Source organism: Colletotrichum phormii, assembly GCF_030913505.1.
Source record: "Colletotrichum phormii strain CBS 102054 chromosome Unknown BDP81scaffold_3, whole genome shotgun sequence".
NCBI lineage: Eukaryota > Fungi > Ascomycota > Sordariomycetes > Glomerellales > Glomerellaceae > Colletotrichum > Colletotrichum phormii.
Genome location: NW_026851445.1, coordinates 28,267 through 53,806, shown reverse-complemented (window position 1 = coordinate 53,806; position 25,540 = coordinate 28,267). Strand labels below are relative to the sequence as shown.

Here is a 25,540-nt window from a genome sequence, read left to right as displayed (position 1 = left end):
CCTTAAAAGGGTGTCAAAAGTAAGTTGTACCGGTATTCACATTCAAGGGCAGGATATGACTACACCTGATGGCTTCCTCGTAATTTGCTAATTGTCAACTTTTGCCTCACACTGCCATTACTAAAATACCGAGGATATCCTTTCGTTTCGTAGCCTACAGCCAAAAAAACAAAACCCCCCACCAACACACATTCCCCTTAGCTGGTCGTCGTCGCGTATGTCCTCTCACAGAACCAACAAGTCGCCATTGCTCCCCTGCGCCGGCTGCACCACCTGCTGCGGTGCATGCTGATTCACCACGTACCCCGTCTCGTATCCCCCCGTCTCACCAAACACGTCTCCCTGGTCGATCCTCATAGCCGCCATCTGCTGCGGTCCGATACTGTTAAAGTACGCGTCCGCGTCATTGACCGCCTGCGCCATCTCACCGTTGACCGCCGCCGGGTCATTGGCGACGTGCTGGCCGTGCATGTTGTAGTCCTGCGCCTGTCCGCCCATGCCGAGCATGCTCAGACTCTTTTGATTCTCAATGGACGTCGGGAGGAGATGCTTCTGCAGCGCCGGTGAGTCCGTCAGCTTCTTGGGCCGCGCCGAGCGGAAGACGGTCTGCACCGGCTTCAGGTATACCGTCGCAAGCGTGCCGACGTTGAGGCACATCTCTTCGAGGGTAGCCGGGTCGAGACGCTCGGATTCGGCTGTGATGGGCGGCTTTTCGCCCATCACAATCTGCTTGGCTGCGGCCATGTCCGTCGATAGGAGTCGCCAGTACATGTAGGCTCTGTCGCGAAGATCCGGGTTGTCCGTCTCCTCCGTCGCCCACTTCAGAACGCGAGGCACCAGCTCCTGACCCTTGGTCGGTCTCTGGATAAAGAGCTTGACAGTCGCCGTGAGTAGTGCCAGCTGCACCTCTACCGGCTCCTCCGCAAACGAGTACAAAAAGTCCTCCAAGAGTGCCTCGCTGTTCTCTATTCTGTCCGCATACTGTCCAATGACCCAGACCATGGCAGCCTTTGCTTCCGGTTCGTCGAGGGAGTCGAGATGCTCGCAGAGAGTGCCGATGATGGACTCGTACTGGTTGGGGTACTTGCGGAAGATATTCCTAATAACGACCGTAGCCTCCTGTACAATATACGTGATCTTGGTCGCAACCAGTTCGAGGAGCAGGTTGATACACTGCCGCGATGCCGGTTCGATCTTGATGGCTAGCTTGCCGATGGCACGCACGGCCTTGCGCACAAAGTGAACGTCGATTTCGGTCGCATACTCTCTAAGTTCGGTGAGAACCTCATCGATGTTGTTTTCGTTGGCGAGCATGAAGATGAGCTCGAGCTTCGTGACCTTTACGTAGATGGGGTCGTTGTACTTGCAGAAGAAGACGCGAATGTCGTTGCGCAAGACTTCAGGTCGACGCTGCAAGATCAACAGAGCGTTTCGCAGGGCGAGGTATTGCACTTCCGGACCTTTTGCCAGGAGCGTAACGAGGGGAGGCGATAGCTTCTTGCACAGGATTGCGATCTGTCTCTGGTCCGAGATGTAGTTCATGAGGTACAGAACCACGCGGATACAGGTGAGAACGACGGCCGAGTTTGAATGTGAAAGACGCGGCGATATGCGCTCTGCGAGAAGCAAGGCTTCCCCTGACTCCTGGGGCACGTATGACATGAGTGCCTCAAGGATGTATGTTTGACCCCATCTACAATGGTTGTCAGCAACGGCCTCTGCAAAACGATGGAAAAAGTACTCACTCAGAGCAGTCGGGGAGGATAGCCACCATCTTGGAAGCATTGCTGTAGTCGATTGTGAGCTTGATGGCGTCGCTTCGCTCCCAAATGTCCATCAACGATGCCAGCGCACTGGCAACCACGGTAGGGTTGTCGTCCCTGAGAAGCGTGTTAAGCCTGTCGATCAGATCTGACCCCTCGATCATGCGCCTGTCGTGGTCGTAGAGCTTTGCGACGCAGAAGGCGGCCGTCTTCCTCACGTAGGGATCCGCATCCTTCAACATGTGCTTGACCAAAGGCACAGTCGCCTCGACGAACTCCCGGACGTGGATGTAGGACATCGTCCGCAGAGCCAGAGCTCTGACTAGCGGGTTGTGATCTTCCATATCCTTGTATGACGTTAATCAACTGGCGTCTCAGATGAGTTCAAGGTGCTGCGCTCACCTGCTCCAGCACAGGAATAGCCTGAACGGCAATTTCTGGTCTCATCCTCGCATAGTTGACCAAGAACAAAAAGCACCTAGACGAATCGTCAACACCTGGACGGCTCGTGGTGAGCGATGGGGAAGTAGTACATCTTCTTGATCTCGAGACTCTGAATATGCATGCAGCCGATGATGTCGGGGAACAGCGCGACCATGTCATTGTTGCTCATGGTCATGTTGGCGACAATCTTCTTCAGCGCAATCTTCTTGCTCGCATAGTTCTTGTCCTTCTTGCCGCCGCTGTTCAGTTCCAGCCGCAGTTCTGCGACTTTGCCCTTGGAGGTTATTAGTTTATTGACATAAATCGGCGGGGGCACGTAGGCCATAAACATGGCGGGCGACGCATAGGAGGACAGCATCCAACGTGGGAGATATGAGGTGAGGTGAAGGCGGTTGTGCCGACTACATATGATGAGGGGAAGCTGAAGCTCGTGGCCGCGACGCACAGCAAGGCTGGTATTAGGGACATGGGGGAGACAGTGCAGAGGGACAACTCTCAGATAACGAGCTCAGGCTGTCTTAGACAGATATCGGAGAGTTTTGGTACAGAATTCGCGAAGGATGCCGTCCAACTGCAAGACATGTATGTGTGATGGGACAAGATAGACAAGAACCAAATCTTACCCTGGCAAACAACTTGGAGTCTCCTCCACCCTGTGCGCTCGACATGCTTACGGCTTTCTCCTGGTATCAGACACAGTGGTCGGTGTGGTGGCGCGTAGTGCGATTCTCAGACAGAATCCCTCCGAACAGGTGTCCCGCAAGCTCTCTGCCGGTGCTCGATCGCGTCGTGGAGGGCGATTACACCCTAGGACCCCTCACGCCCAGCTGCGCGATGTATGTCGACTTTGGCGTCCCTGTACTAGGGCCAAGCCACTCGATCGGAACGGGGTCGCAAAAGTTGGCTGGAAGACGCAGTACTTCCTTGACTTGTCTTGGATGGTGAGAGGAGTGCAAAGGCCAGAAGGGATGTCACATGCGTCGTTGGTGCCGGGGGGGGGGTTGCGGCCAATCGAAGAGGCTTCTGCGCGATCAACGTGTCGTCGAGCTGAAATGCCGGACAACCTTCTTTTTGTCCCTACGCCAGCTGCTGTGGCCGTTGTCTATCGGAGCGTGGGTTCGGGAGGGTTCGCTCGGTGCGACGGTACGGGGTGCGGTCGTTTGTCGTTTGTTTCTTGCGGGCAATCCGGGGTTTCGATTCCCAGTTGTTTAAGGGGAAGTTCAACGTTGGATTCCCAAAGCTCCCGCCGTTCCGCAGTGGAGTGCGACAGGTCCGAAACTGGGCCTTATCGGTCAGCCGATAAAGAATAAGCGCAGGCGCTGTCAACCGCGTGGGGTGCGCGTCGGGTTGCCTAGGTTTAGCCGGCCCGTTTTGTGGGGAACTGCTTTCCAACGACAGCCCGTCATCACCCACCAGCGCGAATTCGTTGCCAGCTTTCGTCTCATCACCTGCATCTGAGTTCCCTAAGCTTCCGACCGCGCGCTCAACTAACGAGACCCGACACAAGTACTCCGATCATGGCTTTGGTCAATGGCGATGTCCCGCGATGGGTCGCAGACCTCCAGTCTCCCCCAGCTGCTAAGTCCAAGGTCCCCGGCATCTCCGACCCTCCAGGCTACCCGTCGCAAACCTCATACAGCTCCAAGGCAAGCTCTTCGCGGCCCCGCGCAAGCAAATAATCCCGCTAATTTACCTCTGTAGAAGCAGAAGGACCAGAAGGCTATCCAGCCGCGCAAGCAACAGACACCCGAGGAGATGGATACTCTGAAAGTCAAGAAGGCGTGGGAGGTGGCGCTCGCACCCGTCAAGAACCTGCCAATGACGGCCATCATGATGTACATGTCCGGCAATTCGCTCCAGATCTTCAGCATTATGATGGTGTTTATGGCTTTCAAGAACCCCCTGATGGGTCTCACTGCGGTCAATCAGGCATTTGAGAGGTTCGAATCGGAAACGAACAAGGCCAAGATGTTGCAGGTCAAGTTGGCATACGTTGCTATGCAATTCGTGGCCCTGGCCCTGGCGGTTTGGAAGGTCAACTCAATGGGATTGTTGCCGTACGTATCCATCATTAGATCTGGGCAAGATGAAAATGCTGACGCGGGAATAGGACAACGAGATCAGATTGGTTGGCTTGGGAAGCTCGAAGAGAGGCTCTGGAGTCCTCCGTCCCCGCTTTATAGACGACAAAATGATATCCAGCACCACATTCCCGCAAAACATTGTTCTGTCCCTGTCCTCGTCTACACATCATCGTAAACTGCCATACCAGACCATATCACTGCCAGCCGGAGCTCCACATGGCCAGGCGTCTTCGTCTTCTCCACTCGTTGGTGTCTCGTCCCAATTCCGGACGGGCATTTCTACTTCGTCTATTGCATTGTATGGCTGATCAGCCATCTCGTCGTAGTACCAATGGCAGAGCGGGTCATGTATAGATGTGTCGACAGGCGTGCTGAAAGGATTCAGCCTAGCCTTCCGAGCTTCCTCTGACCTAGGCCACGGACGGTCCACGGCTACCATGTTCGAAGGAGCTTTATTTCGGTTCTTTTTCTTTTTGGGTGAACTCTGATTCGACTGATGAGCATCATCTACAACGCTACTTCCTGACCTGGAAACGCCATGTCTCTGACCCTCGAGGCCCATATGGGTCTGCTGCTTCATCGATGCTGGTCCTCTCTTGAAGGTGGACTTATTCGGCTTGGACTAGACAGAAGTCAGGTTCGATCTGGGGTACAGCTAAGTGTCACTGACTTACTTGTTGGTGTATTTTAGTAGGAGAGGCCCAGTTGTTGACGTTGGTATGAACTAGAGTGTTTGATCTGCGGTCTAGATCCTGATCTCGGGATCGTCAGAGGTAGCCCTGCTTCTTATACCATGTGGGACGGCGTCACATTCTCGCACGCGAGCGACCAGAGAATACGGACTTTTGACGCCAAGTTGCTGACCTATCCGACCCTCAGAGGTGGCAAGAGACACAAACAACTCCGCCGGTCATCATCAGATGGTATTCTCGCTCGTAGAGTCTACATCCCTTTCGAAGCTTGTGATCGCGTCCAAGTAGCCGGTTCGAACAGCAAGCACCCCGCACAGGCTAGTAAGCAAACCTCTTGCCATGATCTCATTGACAACAGCACGCGTACTTGGTACTCAAGACGATAGATACTCTGGACGATATTCCGGACAGGAATTACCTCAAAAGAGGGGTTTCCGAGACCGCGTCTACAAAGAAGTTGAAGCTATGGAACGAAGGGATGCTACGAGCATGAGCTCTGGGGCCGGAGTTTGCTGCTAAATCGATCTGAATATGAGCGCGATAGCCTTGCTCCTACAACAGCCACGACATGCCAGCCGTTAGCGACGCCGGATGCGGTCCCGCAAAGCAGCTATTCCAACGTCTAGGACCTAGCAGTCCATCAAGACCGAGAGTCAAGCAAGACAACTCGGTTGAGTGGTCCACTTGGCGGCTCTTAACGGTTACTGAGACAGGGCTAGAACGAATGGGACGAGCTCCCAAGGGATGACATCTCGGGCCCCCGCGGGAGGGGACTCTTGCTGCTCCATCCCGTTGGCGAGCGCATGCACGAGACCGTGAGACATAAACAATAGAATATGTTTACTCGAGCTAGGTCGAGTCTATTTTCCCGCTGTCTTGTCTCGACCGCGTTTGCCTGACCGGAGTGGTTCGCAAAAAAAACAATCCTCTGGTCCAAGCTTGAGAGAGTTCTTCGATAGTAGATGATCTCCCAAAATCAAGCTTCAAGTTATTCCTGGACATTGTGTTTTTAGAAACACCTACAGTGTCAATCAGTCAGTGACAATGGCTGGGTCATGTGGCACCGGATCTTGATGATAATTATAGAAAACCACAATTCCAGGAGAAGACAAAGTCCAACCCGCTCCTGAACCTGAAACTAGAACTGAGATATTCTGATATCATTATCAACGCCAAAAGATTCAGCCCTCTCCAACAAACGGAAGACCGTATCCAACCCAAAACCAAATCATGACGCCTCTTCCCTCATCCGCCTCTCATTCCTCCACACGGGACCCTTCTTCGCTATCAAAAACATCATCGGGCTCAGCACGGCACACAATGCAGCCAAGAACGTAAACGACCACCCCCTCCCCATCCCCCGAATCATGTACTCAATCACCGCCGTCCCGACGGCGCCCATGGCGCACCGCACCAGGTTATTCGCCGCCGTCGCCGTCGCAGGCGCGTCCGGGAACAAATCCACAATAAGCGTATTCATAACGCTAAACGACCCCGTGATAGTAAGCCCGATAACACCCTGCAGCACCAACGGCGCCGCAACACCACCGACCTCAAAATGCAACACCCACCCGTACGCCGTCAGCGCCGCGAGACCCACGGCGACGGCCGGATAGACGGGCTGCAGGCGGGCTTTTTCAATGGGGAACTTGAGAAGGTCGTCGCCGCGGCGGCGGTCGATGGCGAAGCCGATGTGGGAGGCGATGCGGTGGTAGTTCCAGTCGAGGACGTAGCCCTGGCCCAGGCTGGCGACGACGCAGCCCGCGCCGTAGGGGAGGTAGCAGAGGCCGAGCTCGAGGTCGTTGAAGTGGTAGATTTCGCGGAAGAGGGTGCCGAGGGTGGCGGCTACGCAGATGAAGGCTACGTAGAGGAGGCTGTTGTAGGCGAGGACGAGGGCCATTTCTTTTTCAAAGATGATTTTGACGGAGCGGATTGGGTTTGGGAAGCGGATTTTGCGGTGAGGATGTGTTGGTGCTTCTGTTGCGGCGGATTCTGTCCGGGAGAGGTTGTCTGGGTCTTGGAGCCTGCGGTTACGGCGCCGGCGCCGGCGGATGAGGTCGATCAGAGGCCGGTTCCACGACTGAGCTGGGACGGAGCCATTGCCCACGACGCCGCGGCAGGTTTCCGGGACGAATAGAGCGTACGGGACAAGCCAGAGGCTAATGAGCACAACGCAAAACCAAAAGATGGACGCCCAGCCAAAGTACTGCGTCAGGACGCCCCCCAAAACGGGCCCGATGGTGGGGCCGACGTTGATGCCCGCGCCGACGATGCCCATGTACTTGCCCCGCTCCGAGCTGACCGAGATATCGGCCACCATGGCGAACCCCAGAGCAATGGCGCCGCTGCTCCCGCCGCTCTGCAGCATGCGGAGGACGAGGAGGGCGGCGTAGTTGCGCTGCAGGGCGAGCCCGACGCAGGCCACCAGATAAATACTAAAAGCGATGAGAAAGGCCGGGCGGCGGCCAGCCATGTCGCCGAAATCGCCAAAGAGTGTTGGGGAGATGGCTTGGAGGATCATGTATGAGGTGACGGTGAGGTTGACGAGAGCGACGGAGACGTGGAGGTCGTCTGCGATGGGGGCCAGGACCGGGTAGTAGATGTTCGCTGACATGGGCGGGACGAAGCAGGCGACGGAGGCCATGAAGGCTACCCAGCGCTTTGTGGAGGGGGAGAAGACGCTGTAGGCTGGGCCGCTGGGCTGGCGGGTGAGGTTTTCGGGGTCGTCTTGGTCTTGGGCCGGGTTGGGATCTTCGGTTGAGGAGACTTCATTCTGTGCTTTCTCGTTGGCGAGTTCGGGGTCGCCTGGTGGTAAGGCCTGAATGATGGACGGGCTTGGAGATGTCTGTGGTGTACTTGGCCTCGTTGGGTTCTGATCCGAGCCCATTTGGCTTATGTGGTTCAACTCATCTTGTCCCATACTTGTCGAGACAGCATCGCCGTAGCCAGCAAAGATACGGGGGGACGATAAGACAAGAAGACACAAGGGATCGAAGCTGAGCTTCTGTTACTGTCTTTAGACAATTGCTTGATAGTATCACACAACGTTTCCTGGGGATGTCGCAAAGACTGTATCAACGCGATATAAACCGAAAAGATGAGCATGCAAACACCACAATAATGAGTGATCTTGCTTCCCTCCATGAATTTTGCAAGTCGTCCATATCCGTGAGCGGGACCACCTTGCCGCGCTGCCGCACACCCTGCCTTTACAACAATGATGTTATTTCCGCTCCCAGATCGGTCTCCACCACTCGGCCTCTGACCGACCGCGATTAACATGCAGCTTCCATTATTCGTCCGGACCGGGCCATGCCTCCACAAAAGCCCGCCTGTTTTGGGCAGCTGGAGTCGTCCAGCATTGACAGAGGCGGCTTCTGGGACGCCTCTATCGGTGCGGTATCGGGCGGGAGGCCATTGTGCAAGCAAACAAGAAACAAGATCCGTTGGTAACTTAGTGTGCTTGACACTAGTAGGCGATCTGCGTTGGCTTTACAGCCAGAGATGGTGGGCATGTTTAGAATCGCTAGACTCTAGCATGAGTTATTTGGCTCCGAGATCGGAAATCTCAGCTTCGAGCTTTAAGCCATTCTCAGAAATCCGTTCCTGAATGTGGTGCCTTTTCAATGGGAACATGAAAAGTCGTTGATGGATGTCTTAATTGGCGTCATCTGTAAGCTTCGACCTCGTCGTTGTGGGGGAACTGGCTCGTGCGCCCTGCCGATGCAGCCCGGGACTCTCATCATCGACGGCCCGCTTAGCTAATCTTGGACTAAGGTACCAGCCACAACAGCCCCAAGTCCGAGGGGACAAATGTGGCTGATGAGACCTAAGAACCGAAGCCACGTCATTGGAGAACAGCTTTCCAGATCTCCAGCTGGCAGCGTGGATGTGACCAAGGATTGAACGACGTTATTCCTCGACGTTGCGTGATACCACGCACTATGCTACTCAACTCCAAGTAATTGCTCTCATATTCGACATTTTCCTCTCCTAGCCGTACGGAAAAGTCTCCATTCGCCACCGAAGATGGACATTACACCGGTATTCAACGAAATCCTGCGGAAGCGCAATGCGCCCATCGTCACCGAAAAGAAGCTCAGTCTCGAAGCGATTGACGGCTTCCTCAAGGAGGCTTACAGAATAGTGAGTCTATACCAATCTCTCAACGACTGTGTCTTCCCTTCTGTGACTGAGAACTACATCCCTCTAACCTTCTTTCCCTCCAGAACTCCCACATCACAAACCTCCACAACGAACTCAAAGATGTCCGACAAGCCTACCTCTCAACAGCGCAGCCGCGCAAAACACACATCCACGCCGCCGCCGCCGCCGCCCAGCAACAGCAGCAACGTCACCTAACAGACCGCGACCGCGAAGAAGTCGACGCAAACGCAAAGCAAATGCTCCGCGAGCTCAACGCAAGCATCACAGCCCTCAACGAAGCAGAGCTCCTCCGCCGCGAAACCGAAACGGCCGTCATCCGCAAAAAGTACGCCAGCAGGCTCGGCGCCTTGGGAGCATGGGCCGCCGCAAGCGATGCGGGGGACAGCGACAAGGGAAAGACGGCGGAGCACGCCGCGGCCGAGGCGCGCGCGAGGACGATTGGGCAGCACCGCGACGAGGTGATTCAGAGTCTAAGGCTGGGGCTGCAGCGGTGCGGGAGGACGCAGCAGGATATGATGGAGATGAGGCTTACGAGGGAGATGGAGAAGAATCGGAGCGTGTTGGCTAAGGCTGGTGGTGGTGGTGCGATGCCTGAGTTGGGTGGGTTTTATGAGTCCATGGCGAAGAGTGCTGCGGCCAACAAGGGGACGGCGGGCAAGGCTGGTGGTGGTCTGCCGCCGGGGGATGAGGGTACATCGTCGTATGATCCGCGAGAGGGCCTTACGGATGAGCAGATTCAGATGTTTGAAAAGGGGAACCAGGATATGCTCCAGCACTACAACAGCACGCTGGACAAAGTCAGGTATGTCTTTGGGATGGTTGACGATCTTCACTACAAGTCGCCCGAGACTGCTCTCAAGATGCATCGCTAATCAACGGTGGCTATGAACAGGACGGCAGAGAAGTCGCTGCTCGAGATCGCGGAGCTGCAGACGTTGCTGGTGGGTAACTTGGCGACGCAGTCGGCGCATATCGAGCAACTTGTGGCGGATTCGGAAAATATCACGGCGGATGTGGGCGGCGGTAACAAGCAGCTGAAGAAGGCGGCGCAGCGACCGAGCGCGGCGAGGTATACGTTCTTCGCGTCGGCTGGGTTGTGCACGTTTTTGATTCTGTGGGATTTGATCATATAGCTGTGAGGCTGTCGCTTATGGGCTGCATAGAAGCTTTGGCTGGGAGTTTGTCGAGTATGAATTGCTAATGGCGATACACATCAGAACCATCATCTAGGCTGTCCTCCCCACCACGTATCGAGACCTAATAAATCCCACCTTCAATCTCCGGCCTTTTCAATTTGTGCAGTTTTGAAATATCAACGTAGCATTCCACTTGTGTCTTGACTCCAATCACAGGCTCATTGTGGGGTGGTGGGAGGTTGGGCTGACAGACATGTGAAAGTTTCTAGATACGAGCGTCACATGCTGAGGAGTTAAAAAGCCTGGGCCAGGTGCAGGTGACCTAGTCCCAAGCCATGTAGATCCAGCGGACTAGAACATAGGAAGACCGGTGCCTCAATCTACGGGCACTAGGAGCATTAATAGCGATCTTGCCTTCTTGAGCAAACCGAGCTGCCTTCATGATAGAGATGAGGAATTGTTACGGTGTGCTCGGGGATGCTGGGGGCTTCGGCAGGTCCACGGGGGACCAAAGCAAGCTCTGAGCAGGCGAGCTTCTGATTGGCGCTGCTAACGACATCCCTGGATTTGACATGCGAAACGGTTCTCGGTACTCGCGGTGTTTTGGAGGGGGGAATGTTGCAATACCGAGGAGTGGTCTCATCTTTGCGGTTATTCTTGGTAGATGTGCCGAGCTCTGTAAATATAACTACATTACTCAGTTGCAGTATTCCCAGGTTAGAGGCTACTTTTTCTGGGACGAATGTGCGTCTGTCAAGCTGTAGCAGTCCATCATACAGATGAGATGGGATGATCTTGGCCATGCTGCGGTTCGGCTTATAGCCTGATCTAGCATTGCACTACATCCGATATTATCGGTTCATAAGGAAACCAAGAAGGTAAACCGGGATGAACTTCTACCTGTGTACCATGAGGTTTGAGTCGTGAATGCAGTCTGGCAGCAAATGGGATAGTTTGGAGAGTCATGGGGTTGAGCCCGAGACCTCGGCCCGCCCGCAACGGGTGACCTCACAAGCGCAATTGGGAAAGGTTGGGGGGCAATGGGGAAGCAGTGGGGAGCCGACAGCTAGAGGATAAAGAGAAGGCGCGCTCCTTCCCCCGCCGATGCACAAGACACCGAAAGGAAGGTACTGCCACTGCTGCTGCTGCCAAACCTGGAAACAACGAAATCCCCGATTATCGCCCGACACTTCGCCGATTTCTTCATTCTCGGTATCTTTTTCTCTGCTTCAACATCCCGGACAAGTCACCATACTGCTTCCCGTTTACCTAGCAAAGGGACAGAAGGGACAGAAACAATCTATTTCTGCAGACAAATCCGCCTATCCGCACCCGATTCGGGCAAGGCGTTACGAAATACCTACCTCGACCTGACTATCCTGCCCGCACCCGGTGGATTCCATTTGATACAACTTTGCCCCAAAACCCAGCCTTGGAAGTGTCACAGTGGTACTTTTTCTCCGTCACCAGGTTCCATTCAAAGTCGATTGCTTGCTCTTTCTCAAGTTTCTCCTGCCACCTACCCAGACAGCCAGAATTTCCGAGCCACAAAACATACGCCCTCCGATCGTCCGAGCCAAAACCTCACCACCTCAGTCAGCCCTTCATCCAGGATTCCAGCAACCCCCAACCAACCCCCAACCAACCCCCAACCAACCCCTTGTATCGACGCCGTTGCTCTGCCGTACGGTGTACCCTGCACCCTGCGTCTGTACCTAGGTAGTGTCTGTCTTCTGCAGCCCGCCCGTCCGCTGCAACCACATCTACGTTCTTGTACGTTTTCTGCAACTCCCGGTGCGCCGCGGGGACGAGACACTCGGCCAGACCCAAGCAAGCGTTTACCGGATCGTAGTTAACATGTCCAGGTCTTTCTGGGATAGCTTAGCTCCCGCACCAACCAAACCCCCCGTCGTCTTCCCCTAGGTAAGCAGTTGCAGCCCGTCCGTCCCTCGCCTCAGCAACATGTCATCTTGCGGCTTGCCCTGTCCCTTGACGTCCTAGACGTTTCCTGCCTTACCTTAGCTGGAAGTCCCCCGTCTATGGAGGTGCATGTCCGCTTCCCCCTTCCCCTTCCCCGTCCAACCTCGAGGCGTCGGGTGACACGGTGACCCCCCCGGGAGCCCGGGCAGAAGGGCACCTCTCATCCCAAAATCCCAAGGTCCCAAAACACCCCGACCACACCGGTGACCAAGCTCCCATTCCCACTGCCCACCTGGGTACTTGGGGGCACCTCAGACGCTGGACAAACGGTTGGCACCTGTAATCGCAAAGCTTCCCATTCGCCCGTCTAAATCGTACCACTATTTGATGCCATAATAATAACCACCCCCAGACAGACCCTTCCTCCCCCCCGCCTCTGACTCGTTCCCCCTTCTCACGAAAGCTCCGACGCTGAAAATGCCCGGTGATTCCTCTTCTTCTTCATCAGCTTCGCCCTCTTCCTCCTCCTCTTCTTCTTCTCCCCAGATCAACTCTACCCTCTCGAGAATACGCAACATCGCATCGCACATCATGGCGCCTGTTTCCACGACAAACTTCCCCGCCAGCACGGTGCCACAAGCTCCCGAGGATCCCCTCTTCGGCTTGATGGCCGCCTACAGGGCAGACCAGAGCAAGGACAAGGTCGATTTGGTGGGGTGAACCCTTGATTCATCAAGAGGCTGTGACTAGCTGTCTTGATGGTGTTCTCGACTCTTTTGCTAACCAGACCAGGGAATTGGAGCTTACCGCGATGACAATGCGAAGCCTTGGGTTCTCCCCGTCGTCAAGAAGGTGCGTCACAATTCTCTCTCTCTATTTTCCTTCATCTAGATGTGTGAATACCCTCCGGAGACGGACCCTGCTCGCGGCCCCTCCGGCTCCAGCAAGGCAAAGCCCGGCTGCGTCACGCATCGGCAGCACAACAGCTGATGTGCATCGTCCTATTTTTGATGAGCTTTCCCCTCATCGCATCCCACTTCCTCCACTTTTCGCCTGCCCCTTACAAGTTACCCACCCCCGCTAACCCCGCCATGATGCAACTTTACAGGCCGACGAGATCCTCCGCAACGATCCCGAACTGAACCACGAATATGCCCCCATCGCCGGTATTCCCCAATTCACCGGCAAGGCCAACGAGCTGATGCTCGGCGCCGACTCGCCCGCCATCCGTGAGAAGCGCACTTCCTCCGTCCAGACCATCTCCGGTACAGGTGCCGTCCATCTCGGCGCCCTCTTCCTCGCAAAGTTCTACAAGGGCAACCGCACAGTCTACATCTCCAACCCGACATGGGCCAACCACAACCAGATCTTTGGCAACGTCGGCCTGCCCATCGCTCAATATCCCTACTTCTCCAAGGAGACAAAGGGTCTCGACTTTGAGGGCCTCAAGTCTACCCTGTCCTCCGCTCCCGAGCGCTCCATCATCCTTCTCCACGCCTGCGCTCACAACCCCACTGGTGTTGACCCGACACAGGAGCAGTGGAAGGAGATTGCCGCCCTGATGCGCCAGAAGAACCACTTCCCCTTCTTCGACTGCGCCTATCAGGGCTTTGCCTCTGGCAACCTCGCCCAGGATGCTTGGGCTGTGCGCTACTTCATCGAGCAGGGCTTCGAGCTCCTCATTGCCCAGAGTTTCGCAAAGAACTTTGGCCTCTACGGCGAGCGCGCCGGATGCTTCCACTTCGTCACCGCCCCGGCCTCCGACGCCGCCGATACCACGAAACGCATCGCTTCCCAGCTCGCCATCCTCCAGCGCTCCGAGATCTCAAACCCTCCGTTGTACGGCGCCCGCGTCGCAGCCACCGTGCTCAACGACCCGGCGCTCTTCGCCGAGTGGGAGGACAACCTGCGCACAATGTCCGGCCGCATCATCGAGATGCGCAAGGTCCTTCGCGCCAAGCTCGAGGAGCTCGGCACCCCCGGCACCTGGAACCACATCACCGACCAGATCGGCATGTTCAGCTTCACCGGCCTGTCCGAGACGCAGGTACTGAAATTGCGCGAGGATGCTCACGTGTACATGACCAAGAACGGTCGCATCAGCATGGCTGGTCTCAACACGAGGAATGTCGAGTACTTTGCCAAGGCGGTCGACAAGGTTGTTCGTGAGACGAAATGAGATTGAAGCTTCTTATGACGTTTTGTATGAATGTAAATGGGTAAACATGGGGGATCGGATATGTCCCCCCTCAACAGTGTGGCGAGACAGATGGCAGGAAGTGGAAAGAGGGAAAGAAAAAAAAAAACTTAGATTTCCTAGCTCTGGAGTAATGACCATCACCTCTTGTTCTTGATGCATTCTGCTGGCTCCTACTGGCTCTTCGATGAACTGTGTGATATGAGACTATTACTATTAATATCTATAAAACCTACCGTTCGGACACCGGTGACGGAGAACTGGTCAATTCGCTGAGAGCTGTTGCCGTCGGCTCTTTGTGCCGGCTGAGTGCCGGGCAAACGATACTGAGACAGCCTGGCAAGGTGAGGCGAGATATGGTGAGCAACAAGCATATCGATCAACCGGGCCTTTCTCTCGTCCACTCTCGTCCCCTCGTCATAGGTACTCACGAATACGAAGACACCAATGCCAGCCAGATCCTCGTCTTGACCTGGGCCAGATCCCCTGGAGTAAGTACAAAGCATATCGAACTTAAAAACCTCTCCCCATCTCTCTCTCTCTCCCTCCCTGCCTTTCTCTCTCTTATCTTCATCAGCGTCTTCTGTTTCTCATCCTCTTTATCTCTATCCCTCTTCTCTGTCTCTCTTTATCCTCTATACCTCTCTTTTATCCTCTCTCCTCTACCCTCGTCGTAACCACTTACGAATACGAAGACACTAGTACCAGCCAGACTCTAGTCTTAACCCGCACCAGCACTCGAGGTTCTCTTGACCGGCTCTAGTGGGCGAGGTTCAAACGCTGTCATCGAAGAGGCGATCATCGATATCAGTGGGAACCTAACACTGTCGTGGCGGCACTGTGGTTGAACCGAATGTGTCCATGGAAGCTCTCGTCGCTGCTTTTATCGTGAGAAGGGCGTCTGTGAGGCGTTGCTTTATACTTTAAAGAAGCCTTAACGCTATAGTGGAAGGTTACTAAAACACTGCTGTTACGTTTCTGCGATGTGAAAATGGGATGTTGTTGATTGTGGTCGTTATTGTTCTCGTCGTTCTCGTCATCGTGCTTGTAGACCCTTCGGAAGTAAAACTCCCCCTCACCGCCATGGCGGGTGGATGATTCTGGTACGAACTCCCTCTCCAATAGCCTCTTTTCCCCTGTAGTCAACATTTTGCCAAGCTCATCGGTATCAAACTCGGTCGAGATGTCGACCCATGGTTTGTGCTGTGATTCTCATCGGACATGGAAATCGTTCGGATGGGTGCTCGAGTCGGGAGTATTCGGGTATCGTAAAGAATCGGAATAGACCTTCCTGGATCATCCTCCACTTTCCCCTTCCTAAGACTTCGCAACGAGCCAAGCAACAGAAACTCCAAAGAAAATCAAAATCCTTCCGAAGTTTAAGAGATCACGAAAAACAGACACCATAAGAGGCGAGCGTTCCAGGGACGACGTCCCGATTATCTAGTCCCAATCCCTCGTGGCAATCGGCCCTTCTCTCGGGACTTTACGGCTAACGCGCACACCCCAACCCCGGTCTCCCGCAATGCCGGTAGAGGGAAATGGTGTGGTTGACGGGTCTATCGGAAACCCCTGTAGGGTGCTCCTTCTTCACGAGCCTATGATATTTGAGTCTGTGTTGTCTTGTGGGGGGAAAATGGGAGGATGCCGAGGACTTTTGTTTGTCCTTGATTTGGCATGGACTCTAGAGGGCGGAAGACTTCAAGCCCGCGTGATGTCTATTTGCTTTCTTATAAGTTGTTCGCCGCTGTGTGCAAAAGACAGAATGGCATGCGTTACGGAAGAGCTCTACGGGGTCTTGTTTCGTCGGGCGTAGGTACACTATGAGTGTGACAACTGTTCTAGAACTTTGAGCCCATTCGGGATGGTTGACGGCGTCCGGCTCTACTCCAATGAGATGCAGAAGATCTTCCCCCGCAATCTTCCCCCCTTCGGATCAACGTCGAGGAGCTCATACATTGAGGAGAGTGAATTGGAAAAGAGACGTCAATCACAACCCTCGCAAACTTTAGTCAGAGCCTTTGATATTACCCGGCTAGGACGACCATGAATCTTGCATCCCCGCGTTCCAATGGCTTCAACCAGGATGGGCTCCGATCCGCCGCTGACACACGGCACGGGCACCGTCCCCGAGTCCGACGAGACCAGTCGGAACTTGGTAAGACTCTTGAGTCTTTGGATACAGGGTTACATCAGTGCGAGCTGTCGACCACACCGTTGGGAAGAAACATGAAGTTGCTAAACACAGACTGATGGAATGGGATACTTAGCGAAGAGTAAGCAACATCTTGGACACACGGGTGGGTGGTCTTTTGCCAACCTCGTCCTGTACTGGGGTTCTCTCAATGAATGGAACAATTAGAAGTTGGAACGCATGCCCCGGCCGGTGGGAGAAGTCAGCGTGACTACGGAGTACCTTACAGGAACCAGCCCGAAGAAGATGTGGTAATACGACAGATTGCCTGCTTCTTCTGAGCAAGGTTCTTTTCGTCCGCATCCTACACAGCTCGCCTCGAATAGACGAGCTGTGCCGCGTTACTGCGCTGGACAGTCTCTCGGCGTCAGTCCGCATGAGCAGCTGCAGTCTAGTTGGAGTAACCCGACATCCATCACAACCTTTGAACTCGGCGCGGGGAACCCATGGGAGACATGATGCTTCATCGGAAACCCTCCAAGACTCGAATGCTTCTTTTGGTTCATAGCATCCGTAGACTTTTCATCGAAGAGTCTGGGAGATTGAAGTGTCTCATCTCTCCACATCTCGGACTTCCGTACCATGACCTCGGCATTGGATACGAAATCTCGCTTCTGGCCATCCCGAATGACCGAATACGGTAACGGCGCCAACCTCCCCCCATCCCTCTGATAAAGTCACCGCCAAGCCAAGCACCTCGAGAAAACAAACCTGATGTTGATCCATTCCCCGTAAGCAACTGATGGAAAACCAACCAATAAACCGTCTCCTTGGCCCAAGTCTTTCCCCAAACCATCTAGTTGTTCTAGCGGAGATGCGGAGTTGAATGCTCGTGCGAAAAACTCCCACAATCCTTCCCCTGCCCATAAATTAAGCAGCGAACCATCTGACCAACGCCCATGGGGAAAAGCAAAGACCATGTGGGGGAAACTTCCCCGCATATCATTGAATGCTGCTCCATTGTTTGAGACGAACGTGGTTTCCTCACTGGATGGATAAATGCAAACAACAATTCAACCTCAAGCCCCGGCGAGGAAACCCCCAGACACGTCTTGGCGAGAAGCTAACTCCCCTCCCATGGGGCCATGGATGATGTGCCACCGCCCCCGGCTCTTTGCGAGCGTGTCCCCGATGCAACAGTCATCTCATTCGGACCTTCTGCCACCTGGGATCCTGGCCGACGCCGCTTCCCTCTCCCGCTGTCCCGCCTTAGCCCTTCTCTTGGTTCTGGCTTGCTGTCTGCCGAAATCTGCCCATTGTGCTGATAGGTTCGGACGTATCCAAACATGGGGTAGTTACTTCACGGCAGTGCGTATGTATATAAAATACCCGGGTGGACCTCGTCGGAAGTTGGAGATGAGAGAGTCTACGGATACACTAGAGAAGCGTGTTGGAGTCGCGCGCCCTTGAACACACACACACCCTTGAACGCCCAGGGACAAGGACTCGGTAACATATATCCCCGTATACTCGGTCAACTGGATAAAAACTACTTATTCCTGATACCACCCCCATCGACTGTCACCGTCTAAACATTTCGACGCGTCGCTGAGACTCTTCTGACCGCTTTCTTCTTTCTGCGTGAGCGAAACCGCACAACATCCTCACAAAGTCACAATGGTGCAGATCAAGCGTGCCCAGGAGACCGGGGCGGCGGACCCCATTCTGACCCGCATCTCGGAGGAGGACAAGGTGCCGTGGTACCAGAAGCCGAACTTGCGATACCTCTACCTGATGCTCTTCCCGACGTGCATGGGCATCGAATTGACGTCTGGTTTCGACTCGCAAATGATCAATGCGCTGCAGATTGTGCCATCCTGGAAAGATTGTAAGTTTGGTTAACCGATTCCAAGTTCTTGAGTGTGTTGAGGAGGAGCCTGGAAGTCTGAAGCTGACCTGTTTGGTAGACTTTGGAGACCCACAGGGTAGTTTGAAGGGCATCATCGCCGCTGCGTATTCCCTCGGCGCTATCCTGTCTCTTCCCTTTATCCCCATCGTGAACGACAAGTTTGGACGAAGATGGTCCATCTTTGGCGGCAGTTTGGTTATGGTCGTTGGAGCTCTTATCCAGGGCTTCTCTCAGCATGGTACGTTCGGCCGTCATATCGCCTTGTCTAAGATGAGAACTGACTTTGAGTAGTTGGCATGTACATCGTTGCCCGCATGATCCTCGGCTTTGGTATCCCGACATGTATCGTCTCCGGCTCGTCTCTGATTGGTGAATTGAGTTATCCCAAGGAACGTCCTGTTCTGACATCTCTGTAGGTATTTCGCTCTTTGTGGGACGAATTGTTGGACTGACGGACTTTTAGCTTCAACGTGGCGTACTTTGTTGGTCAGATCGTGGCTGCGGGCATCTGCTTCGGCACGAACAACATTGCGAGCAACTGGGCATGGAGAATTCCCTCTCTCCTCCAAATTTGCCCCTCTCTGTTGCAGATATCTTTCGTTTTGTAAGTCGCACCCCTCGAAGAATGAGCTCAACGCGTAAACTTCAGTCACATCGATTTCTAACCCACAATGCCACAGCTTCCTGCCCGAGAGTCCCCGATGGCTCATCACCAGAGACCGCAGCGAAGAAGCACACGAAATCCTCATCAAGTACCACGCCGAAGGCGACCGTGAGTCCGAATTCGTCAGGGCCGAGATGGCACAGATGAAGACCGTCATCACCCTCGAGATGGAAGCCTCCAAGCAGTCGTGGATGGACCTCCTCAACACGGCTGGTATGCGCCGCCGTGCTCTCATCTCTTCCATGCTGGGTCTCTTTACCCAGTGGTCCGGCAACACGCTCATCTCGTAAGTCTCCCGGTACTATTCTTCAAGTACCACCTGAATAGCGGCTAACAATACAGATACTACTTGGGTGATCTGCTCCAGATGATCGGCTTGACCGACTCCACGGTCAAGCAAAAGATCAATCTCGGCATCGCAGGCTGGTCCCTCATCTGCGGCTTCACAGTAGCCATGCTCGTGCGAACCTTCCGTCGCCGCGTCATGTACCTAGCCTGCACAATCTCACTGGTATGTCTCCCCCAATACGTCAGCCTAAGCATTCACCTGCTCACAATCCTCAACAGCTCCTCTGCTACATCAGCTGGACAATCTCCATGGAACGCGCCGTCCACGCCCTCGAAAACGACTACAAGAACCAGTCCGCCTCCGTCGCGACAATCTTCTTCATCTTCATGTACTCACCCTGCTACAGCATCGGCTACAACGCCCTCACCTACACCTACCTCGTCGAGCTGTGGCCCTACGCCCTGCGGTCGCGCGGCATCTCGCTCTTCCAGCTCTTTGGCAGGTTGGCTGGCTTCTTCACGACCTTTGTCAACCCCATTGGCATCAAGGAGGCGTCGTGGAAGTACCTCATCAGCTACTGCGTCTGGCTCGCCTTTGAGGTTGTGTTTGTGTACTTTATGTTCCCCGAGACTGCGGGACGTACCCTTGAGGAGTTGGCTTTCTGTAAGTTTCTTGACACCGTTCGCGATTTTCTCCTGTTTTGTGCATGGCTGATGAGTGTGCTTTACCAGTGTTTGAGGACAAGGCCCTTGCCGACCAGGCTGTTGGCGCTGTTGAGAAGGTCATCCACCACGATGACATGGATACTCTTGGCGAGGTCAAGAGTGGAGGCGGCAATACTGAAGTGGTTGAGAATGTCGGTGCCAAATCGAAGGTTTGATTGTCAGATGCTTAGTCTAGCAGAATTGCGTGAAGAAATTCCATGGCGTCAACTTGATTAGTTGCGTAGACTACCTGGATACTACAAAGAGCCAAGATCATTCATTCTCAACCCTCTATGCCATCCCTCCCAATGTTGACCAATCAGGCACTTGTGTAGCACTCCCTAGAATTTCGCCAGTTTGCACAGCGTTGAGATATTTCCCCGGCCATGCATCATCCGCAGCCTGCTTCATCGACTGACTGGGGGTGTGTAAAGAATGCAGATACGACTGGCTGGGTTGTATCTGAGCTGATTACCACGTATCCGTACATAACAAAAGCTCCTCCACTGCGGGGCTCCATGTCCCCTCTTGTGTGGCCATGTCGAGTGTGCAGCGGCACAGTCGGTGGTGTTCACAAGATCAGGCTGCAGATAACTGCCCAAAGGCAAAGCCCGCCCCTGGTCCCCCGACTATTCTGCTCGCAATGTTCCTTCTCCAACTTTCTCTGCGAGGAGGCTTGTGTTGCGAGTGCGACAACGCTCGAACCAAACACCATGCCCGTCCGACAAAAGTCATTGGGCCTTCCCGCAAGGCCCCCGGAGCGATCAGTAACGATGGAAGCCAACGAGAAGGAGCTTGAGAAACAGAGTACCGACACTGCTGTCAAATATTGGCTATCGGAAGCAGAAAAGCTCCAGCCAGAGCAGCGCCTGCTTTTTGAGCGAGGCGTAGAGGCCGACAGCTACGAGAACTATGTATTGGACTTGACCCGCGCAGTTCAGAATACAACCAACTCAAGCAAGATATCGAGGCTGTCGAGGAATCTGAAGCCCGTTTACGCACTCGTCAAGTTGATCGCGCCGCTGATAGCCTCCGCAGACCAGGCCAGTCCATTCCCGCCATCTCTTGTCATCGGAGGCATCACTTGCATTTTGTCGGCCAGCAACCGTGTGGACGATTACCAAAGCAAGCTTATTGAGGAGATGGAGCGAATGGTGCTAGAGATTGACTCTATCAATCAATATCGCCAAGAGGGGATTTTCCAGGATGATATCGGAATCAAGGCATGCGAACTGAACCTTGCAACTGACATCCTTCATTTCTGTGTAAAAGTGGCACCCGTCTTCTATGATGAAAAGGGCAAGCAGAGAAATGGTCTTTCAGTGGCTATGAAGCTGCAATTCAAAGACTTCGATACCAAGTTTGGTGACATCGTGGCACATTGCAAACAGCACGTTCGTGCTCTGGAGAATCGGAGAGGCTTGATCAACAATCGATGGACCAAAGAAACACATTTTGGAGTCAAGTAAATGGGTGTATTCATTGAACGAGATTCACAAGATAAGGGGGAAGCGATGGAAGAAAAGCTACAACGGCAAAAGCAGGATGAAGACAAGGACAGAGGTAAGACATCGTCCTCCAGTTCGCAACTACTCTATACTGACAACTTCGCAGCGCAAAGACGCAAAGAGTTCCTTGACTGGCTTCCCTTCATTGACTTTGGAGAGATTCACGACAATGCATTTGAGAGAAGTGTTGATGGCACAGGCGACTGGCTCAACAATAACGACGATTACAAAGCATGGAATGACAGCTAATCGTCATCTATGCTCTGGATCCGTGGGAAGCATGGCTCTGGAAAATCTCACTTGGCATCACGGATCATCGAAAAGTTGATTTTGGAGGCAAATAATGCCTCGGTCAATGTTGTAGCGTTTGTCTACTGTACTACGACACAGTCAAAGACTGAAATGACACTCAACAACCTCTTGGGCTCCCTCCTGAGGCAAATTTGTCGACAGCTTCCCCCAAGCAAAGATGTCAAAGACTTGATCTCGAGAGACGATTACAACAGCAAAGAGTCTCCCCGGCGAAGCGATCTCAAGAGTGGCATTCTCAAAGCTATCTCGGCATGCCACACGAGCTCAATCATAGTCGATGGTCTTGACGAATGCAGCAAACTAGACGATAGCCATTTCAAGGAGTTTTGCAACTTCATTTCTAGTCTGGCAGAGAACTCGAGTGCCGTCACAAAGGTTATGGTACTGAGCAGACCTAACTATAGCGAGATCGACAAGATTATGCAAAATACCTCCCATATCATCAAGGTCGACAACGGCGCCAATAATGTCGACATTGAGAAATTTGTGTCGCAGAAAATTTCTGAGACCCTCACAAGAAGAACTCGAAGACTTCAGAGAAATCCAAAGCAAACTTGTCAACAACGCATCGGGAATGTTTTTATATGTTCGTCTGAAGGTGCGAGATTTCAGAGACCTTGGAAATGCCGAAGACATCAAAGATTCTTTGAAGGACACCGTGGAAGATTTGAACGATTTGTACGGACAGGCCATCAACTCAATACTTGAGAAGCATACGCCCTTCAGGAAAAGAGCATTGATGGCACTCCTTTGGATTACAAATTCTCGTCGCCCGTTGTCTAAGATGGAGTTACTCGAAGCTTTATCGCTCAAGCTCAAGCGAAATGGCATGAGAGGCAGTCAGAGATTGAAGAGCGACTACCAAATCTGCAGACAATGTGCGGATCTCATCAATGAGACGGGGGGGTTTTACTACCTCATTCATGGATCGCTTGAAGATTACCTATCCTCGAACTCTGCTGGCCTATCTGAATACAGAGAGCTACAATCCCAGGCTCACGATATAATGGCCGAGGCTTGCCTCACCTATCTCAACTTTGACGACTTCCAGAGGACTCGTACGTTAGCCTCAAGCGAATTGTTGCAATTGCAACAGCAGTATCCCCTGCTACACTACGCGTCGTCTCAATGGGGAAGCCATTACAACCAGTCGAGTCTGGTTGGCAACAGAGGACCTGGAATCAAAAGGCTTTCCTTGAGGCTCTTGTCGGTAGACAGCCTTGTCCATTTATGTCTCAAGGTTATCATTTCATACGACCTCACTGCGGAGGAGCTCTTCCCTGCCGAGGCGTACTTTGACCGAAAACCAACTGCACTTCATCTCATCTGCGCCCTCGATCTGAGAAGTCTGGCTGCATCAATGCCGCATGCAACAAATCTCATTAATCATGTGGACCATCTAGGATGGATTCCCATTGATTATGCTATCATCTTCAATAGTGAAGATATGTGCAACTGGATCCTCGAGATGATTCAAGAGAGAGACGATAAGCAAGCGCTGATAGACGAGCACATTAGCGACAGTTACCTCCATTATGTAGCAGATCGAGATTGGGCCAATGTACTGCGCCAATTGCTTTGCTTCGAATTTGATCCGAATGTTCGGGATGCTTATGGTGAAACGCCTCTGCATGGTGCAATAGAGCGTGGCTGCCACCATTCTCTTGAGGTACTCCTTGCCGCAGGCGCAGATGTCACAATCGGATCAAACGATGGCACAACACCTCTCATCAAAGCCATTGCTAGTGGTGAGCTGAAATTTGTCAACATCATACTCTCCAAAATCTCAGATATTGCAAGGGATCCCAACAGATTTTCTCCTCTCAACCGGAAGACTCAACAGGGCAATTCGCATAGACTCGAGCTTATCAACCACAGGCGGCACAATGGCGAGAACGCATTTTGGCTCGCTTGCGCTCTGGGACATGGCCCTATGGTGGAACTGCTTCTCGAACACGGTGCAGATATCAAGGCTTTGAATGCCGACCATAGAGGCGAAAACGGACTACACCTAGCCTGCATTCACGGTCACTACGCTGTCGTTGACGTTCTGCTCTCGAGGCGCGAAGCAACTGAATTGATAAACGCAGGAGATATTCAGGGGCTTACGCCCTTACACAATACCATTTTCCAACATGATCTTGTACTTGCAACTAGACTCCTACAACATGGAGCACAACCTGATCACTCCGAAAAAGACAGATTCACACCATTAACATCGTCAGTTTCTCACGGAGCCTATGAACTTGCTAAGACTTTCATTGTCGACTACAAAGCGGATGCCTTATCGCCAGGTACCGACAACACCGCACTATACCGGGCAGCTCATAATGGATGGTCGCCAATTTTAAAACTCATCCCAAATTTGTCGACTTGGTACCTTGAATGCATTCGGCATAGGAAACGGACGCCTCTCCATGTGGCAGCAGAAAACAATCAAGTAGAGTTCATGAAAGACTTCATGGGCCTGCCTTTTGTGCCGAGCCCATTCCCCGTCGACGAGCTTGGCAGAACTCCACTTCACTCGGCTGCTGTGTGTGGGGCCTTAGGTGTTGTAGAATGGCTGTTGAATATTGAGCCTTCTTCATTGTTCCTCAAAGACGACGATCAAAATCTCCCAATTCACTGGTTTGCTGGAGAGGGGCATCTTGCCTGTACGAGACTTTTGGTTGTGGCAGGAAATATCAACGAGCGCGACAAGCTCAATCAAACGCCCCTTAGGTGGGCCTGTGAAAGGGGCCAAGAAGATGTTGTTGAATATCTGATCGAGCAGGATGCCGACATAGATCTATGTGATACTTGGGGGATTTATCCTGTCGCTATCGCTATGGAATACGGGCACGAAGAGATTGTGACTTCCCTTCTTGCTCGAGGTGCCGAATGCCGATCGCTGAGCTTGAACAGCAACACACCACTCCATTTTGCCGCATCCATGGGAAGCCAGTCCATCGTCAAGCATTTAGTCAATGCGGGATGCGATCCATTGAGCCAGAACAGTTCTGGGTTGACCCCAGTGATGGAAGCAATCCTTGGTGACTGGCCTGAGACTGTTGCTTTGTTGCTTGCAGCAAACTCGGAAGCAGGCCAGATTCGGGATCGACTCGGCCGAACTTGCATCCATTTCGCCTCCACACTACAATCTCCAAGGATCTTGGAGATACTCTTTACCCACAATTGTGAGCTCAGCCAAACGATTGATGATTTCGGAACGGATGCGATGTGTCATGCCGCACAGCGAGGAGCGGTAGCGACAATAGACATTTTATCCAAGTTTGGGGTTCCACTCAACGGCGTTACGGGCAGTTCCTTCGGTCCACTGTGGCTGGCAGCGACCGTTGGCTGCTCGAATTTTCTCCGAGAACTCGTCCGACGCGGAATCAATCTTAGAGAAGACCTGAAGCAATCTTGTGGTAGTCGTGGCGCAGATGCACTCATTCTTCTGCCATGAGTGGGAACATCGAAATGACTTATCTTTTACTGCAGCTCGGCGCAGACCCGACCACGAGAGATCGCCTAGGTTTATCCGCAATCGATTATGCGGCTGCGTCCAGCTGTGCTCTTCTGAAATCGCTTTTTGCAGCCTGGCTCCCTGATTCTCGCCCTTTACCTCGGCAAGC

The 25,540-nt window shown here is 53.3% G+C and overlaps 8 protein-coding genes across 8 annotated transcripts; 6 read left to right on the top strand and 2 right to left on the bottom strand.

The window, feature by feature from the left end:
• Window positions 1–225: 225 nt before the first annotated feature.
• BDP81DRAFT_390144 (adaptin N terminal region-domain-containing protein) lies at window positions 226–2,538 on the bottom strand (the record flags this gene model as incomplete). The annotated part of the gene is made up of 4 exons (XM_060587364.1): window positions 226–1,693; window positions 1,746–2,110; window positions 2,166–2,241; window positions 2,297–2,538. The coding sequence occupies 4 exons, from the start codon at window positions 2,536–2,538 to the stop codon at window positions 226–228; spliced, it is 2,151 nt and encodes a 716-aa protein (XP_060449403.1).
• A 1,083-nt stretch (window positions 2,539–3,621) lies between these two features.
• Window positions 3,622–4,424, top strand: BDP81DRAFT_123090 (uncharacterized protein). The gene is made up of 3 exons (XM_060581627.1): window positions 3,622–3,853; window positions 3,915–4,264; window positions 4,318–4,424. The coding sequence occupies exons 1-3, from the start codon at window positions 3,725–3,727 to the stop codon at window positions 4,388–4,390; spliced, it is 552 nt and encodes a 183-aa protein (XP_060449402.1). The 5' UTR covers window positions 3,622–3,724; the 3' UTR covers window positions 4,391–4,424.
• Window positions 4,425–5,753: 1,329 nt separating this feature from the next.
• Window positions 5,754–8,083, bottom strand: BDP81DRAFT_504007 (major facilitator superfamily transporter). Its single transcript, XM_060595610.1, has one exon. The coding sequence runs from the start codon at window positions 7,901–7,903 to the stop codon at window positions 6,212–6,214; it is 1,692 nt and encodes a 563-aa protein (XP_060449401.1). The 5' UTR covers window positions 7,904–8,083; the 3' UTR covers window positions 5,754–6,211.
• Window positions 8,084–8,791: 708 nt separating this feature from the next.
• BDP81DRAFT_417438 (snare-complex protein syntaxin-18) lies at window positions 8,792–10,726 on the top strand. The gene is made up of 3 exons (XM_060589622.1): window positions 8,792–9,129; window positions 9,213–9,952; window positions 10,043–10,726. The coding sequence occupies exons 1-3, from the start codon at window positions 9,013–9,015 to the stop codon at window positions 10,281–10,283; spliced, it is 1,098 nt and encodes a 365-aa protein (XP_060449400.1). The 5' UTR covers window positions 8,792–9,012; the 3' UTR covers window positions 10,284–10,726.
• A 1,957-nt stretch (window positions 10,727–12,683) lies between these two features.
• Window positions 12,684–14,385, top strand: BDP81DRAFT_311068 (aminotransferase class I and II; the record flags this gene model as incomplete). The annotated part of the gene is made up of 3 exons (XM_060583697.1): window positions 12,684–12,917; window positions 12,999–13,058; window positions 13,315–14,385. 3 exons carry the CDS (start codon window positions 12,684–12,686, stop codon window positions 14,383–14,385), a joined length of 1,365 nt encoding a protein of 454 aa, XP_060449399.1.
• A 3,418-nt stretch (window positions 14,386–17,803) lies between these two features.
• On the top strand, window positions 17,804–20,506 carry BDP81DRAFT_417432 (general substrate transporter). The gene is made up of 8 exons (XM_060589621.1): window positions 17,804–18,425; window positions 18,505–18,684; window positions 18,738–18,858; window positions 18,910–19,050; window positions 19,127–19,396; window positions 19,453–19,621; window positions 19,678–20,062; window positions 20,131–20,506. Exons 1-8 carry the CDS (start codon window positions 18,215–18,217, stop codon window positions 20,277–20,279), a joined length of 1,626 nt encoding a protein of 541 aa, XP_060449398.1. The 5' UTR covers window positions 17,804–18,214; the 3' UTR covers window positions 20,280–20,506.
• A 310-nt stretch (window positions 20,507–20,816) lies between these two features.
• BDP81DRAFT_445811 (uncharacterized protein) lies at window positions 20,817–21,860 on the top strand (the record flags this gene model as incomplete). The annotated part of the gene is made up of 3 exons (XM_060591999.1): window positions 20,817–21,497; window positions 21,648–21,666; window positions 21,718–21,860. The coding sequence occupies 3 exons, from the start codon at window positions 20,817–20,819 to the stop codon at window positions 21,858–21,860; spliced, it is 843 nt and encodes a 280-aa protein (XP_060449397.1).
• A 2,746-nt stretch (window positions 21,861–24,606) lies between these two features.
• BDP81DRAFT_271272 (ankyrin repeat-containing domain protein) lies at window positions 24,607–25,050 on the top strand (the record flags this gene model as incomplete). Its single annotated transcript, XM_060582933.1, has 1 exon — window positions 24,607–25,050. A coding segment is annotated over one exon (444 nt), but the record flags the coding sequence as incomplete, so codon positions are not given.
• Window positions 25,051–25,540: the final 490 nt, after the last annotated feature.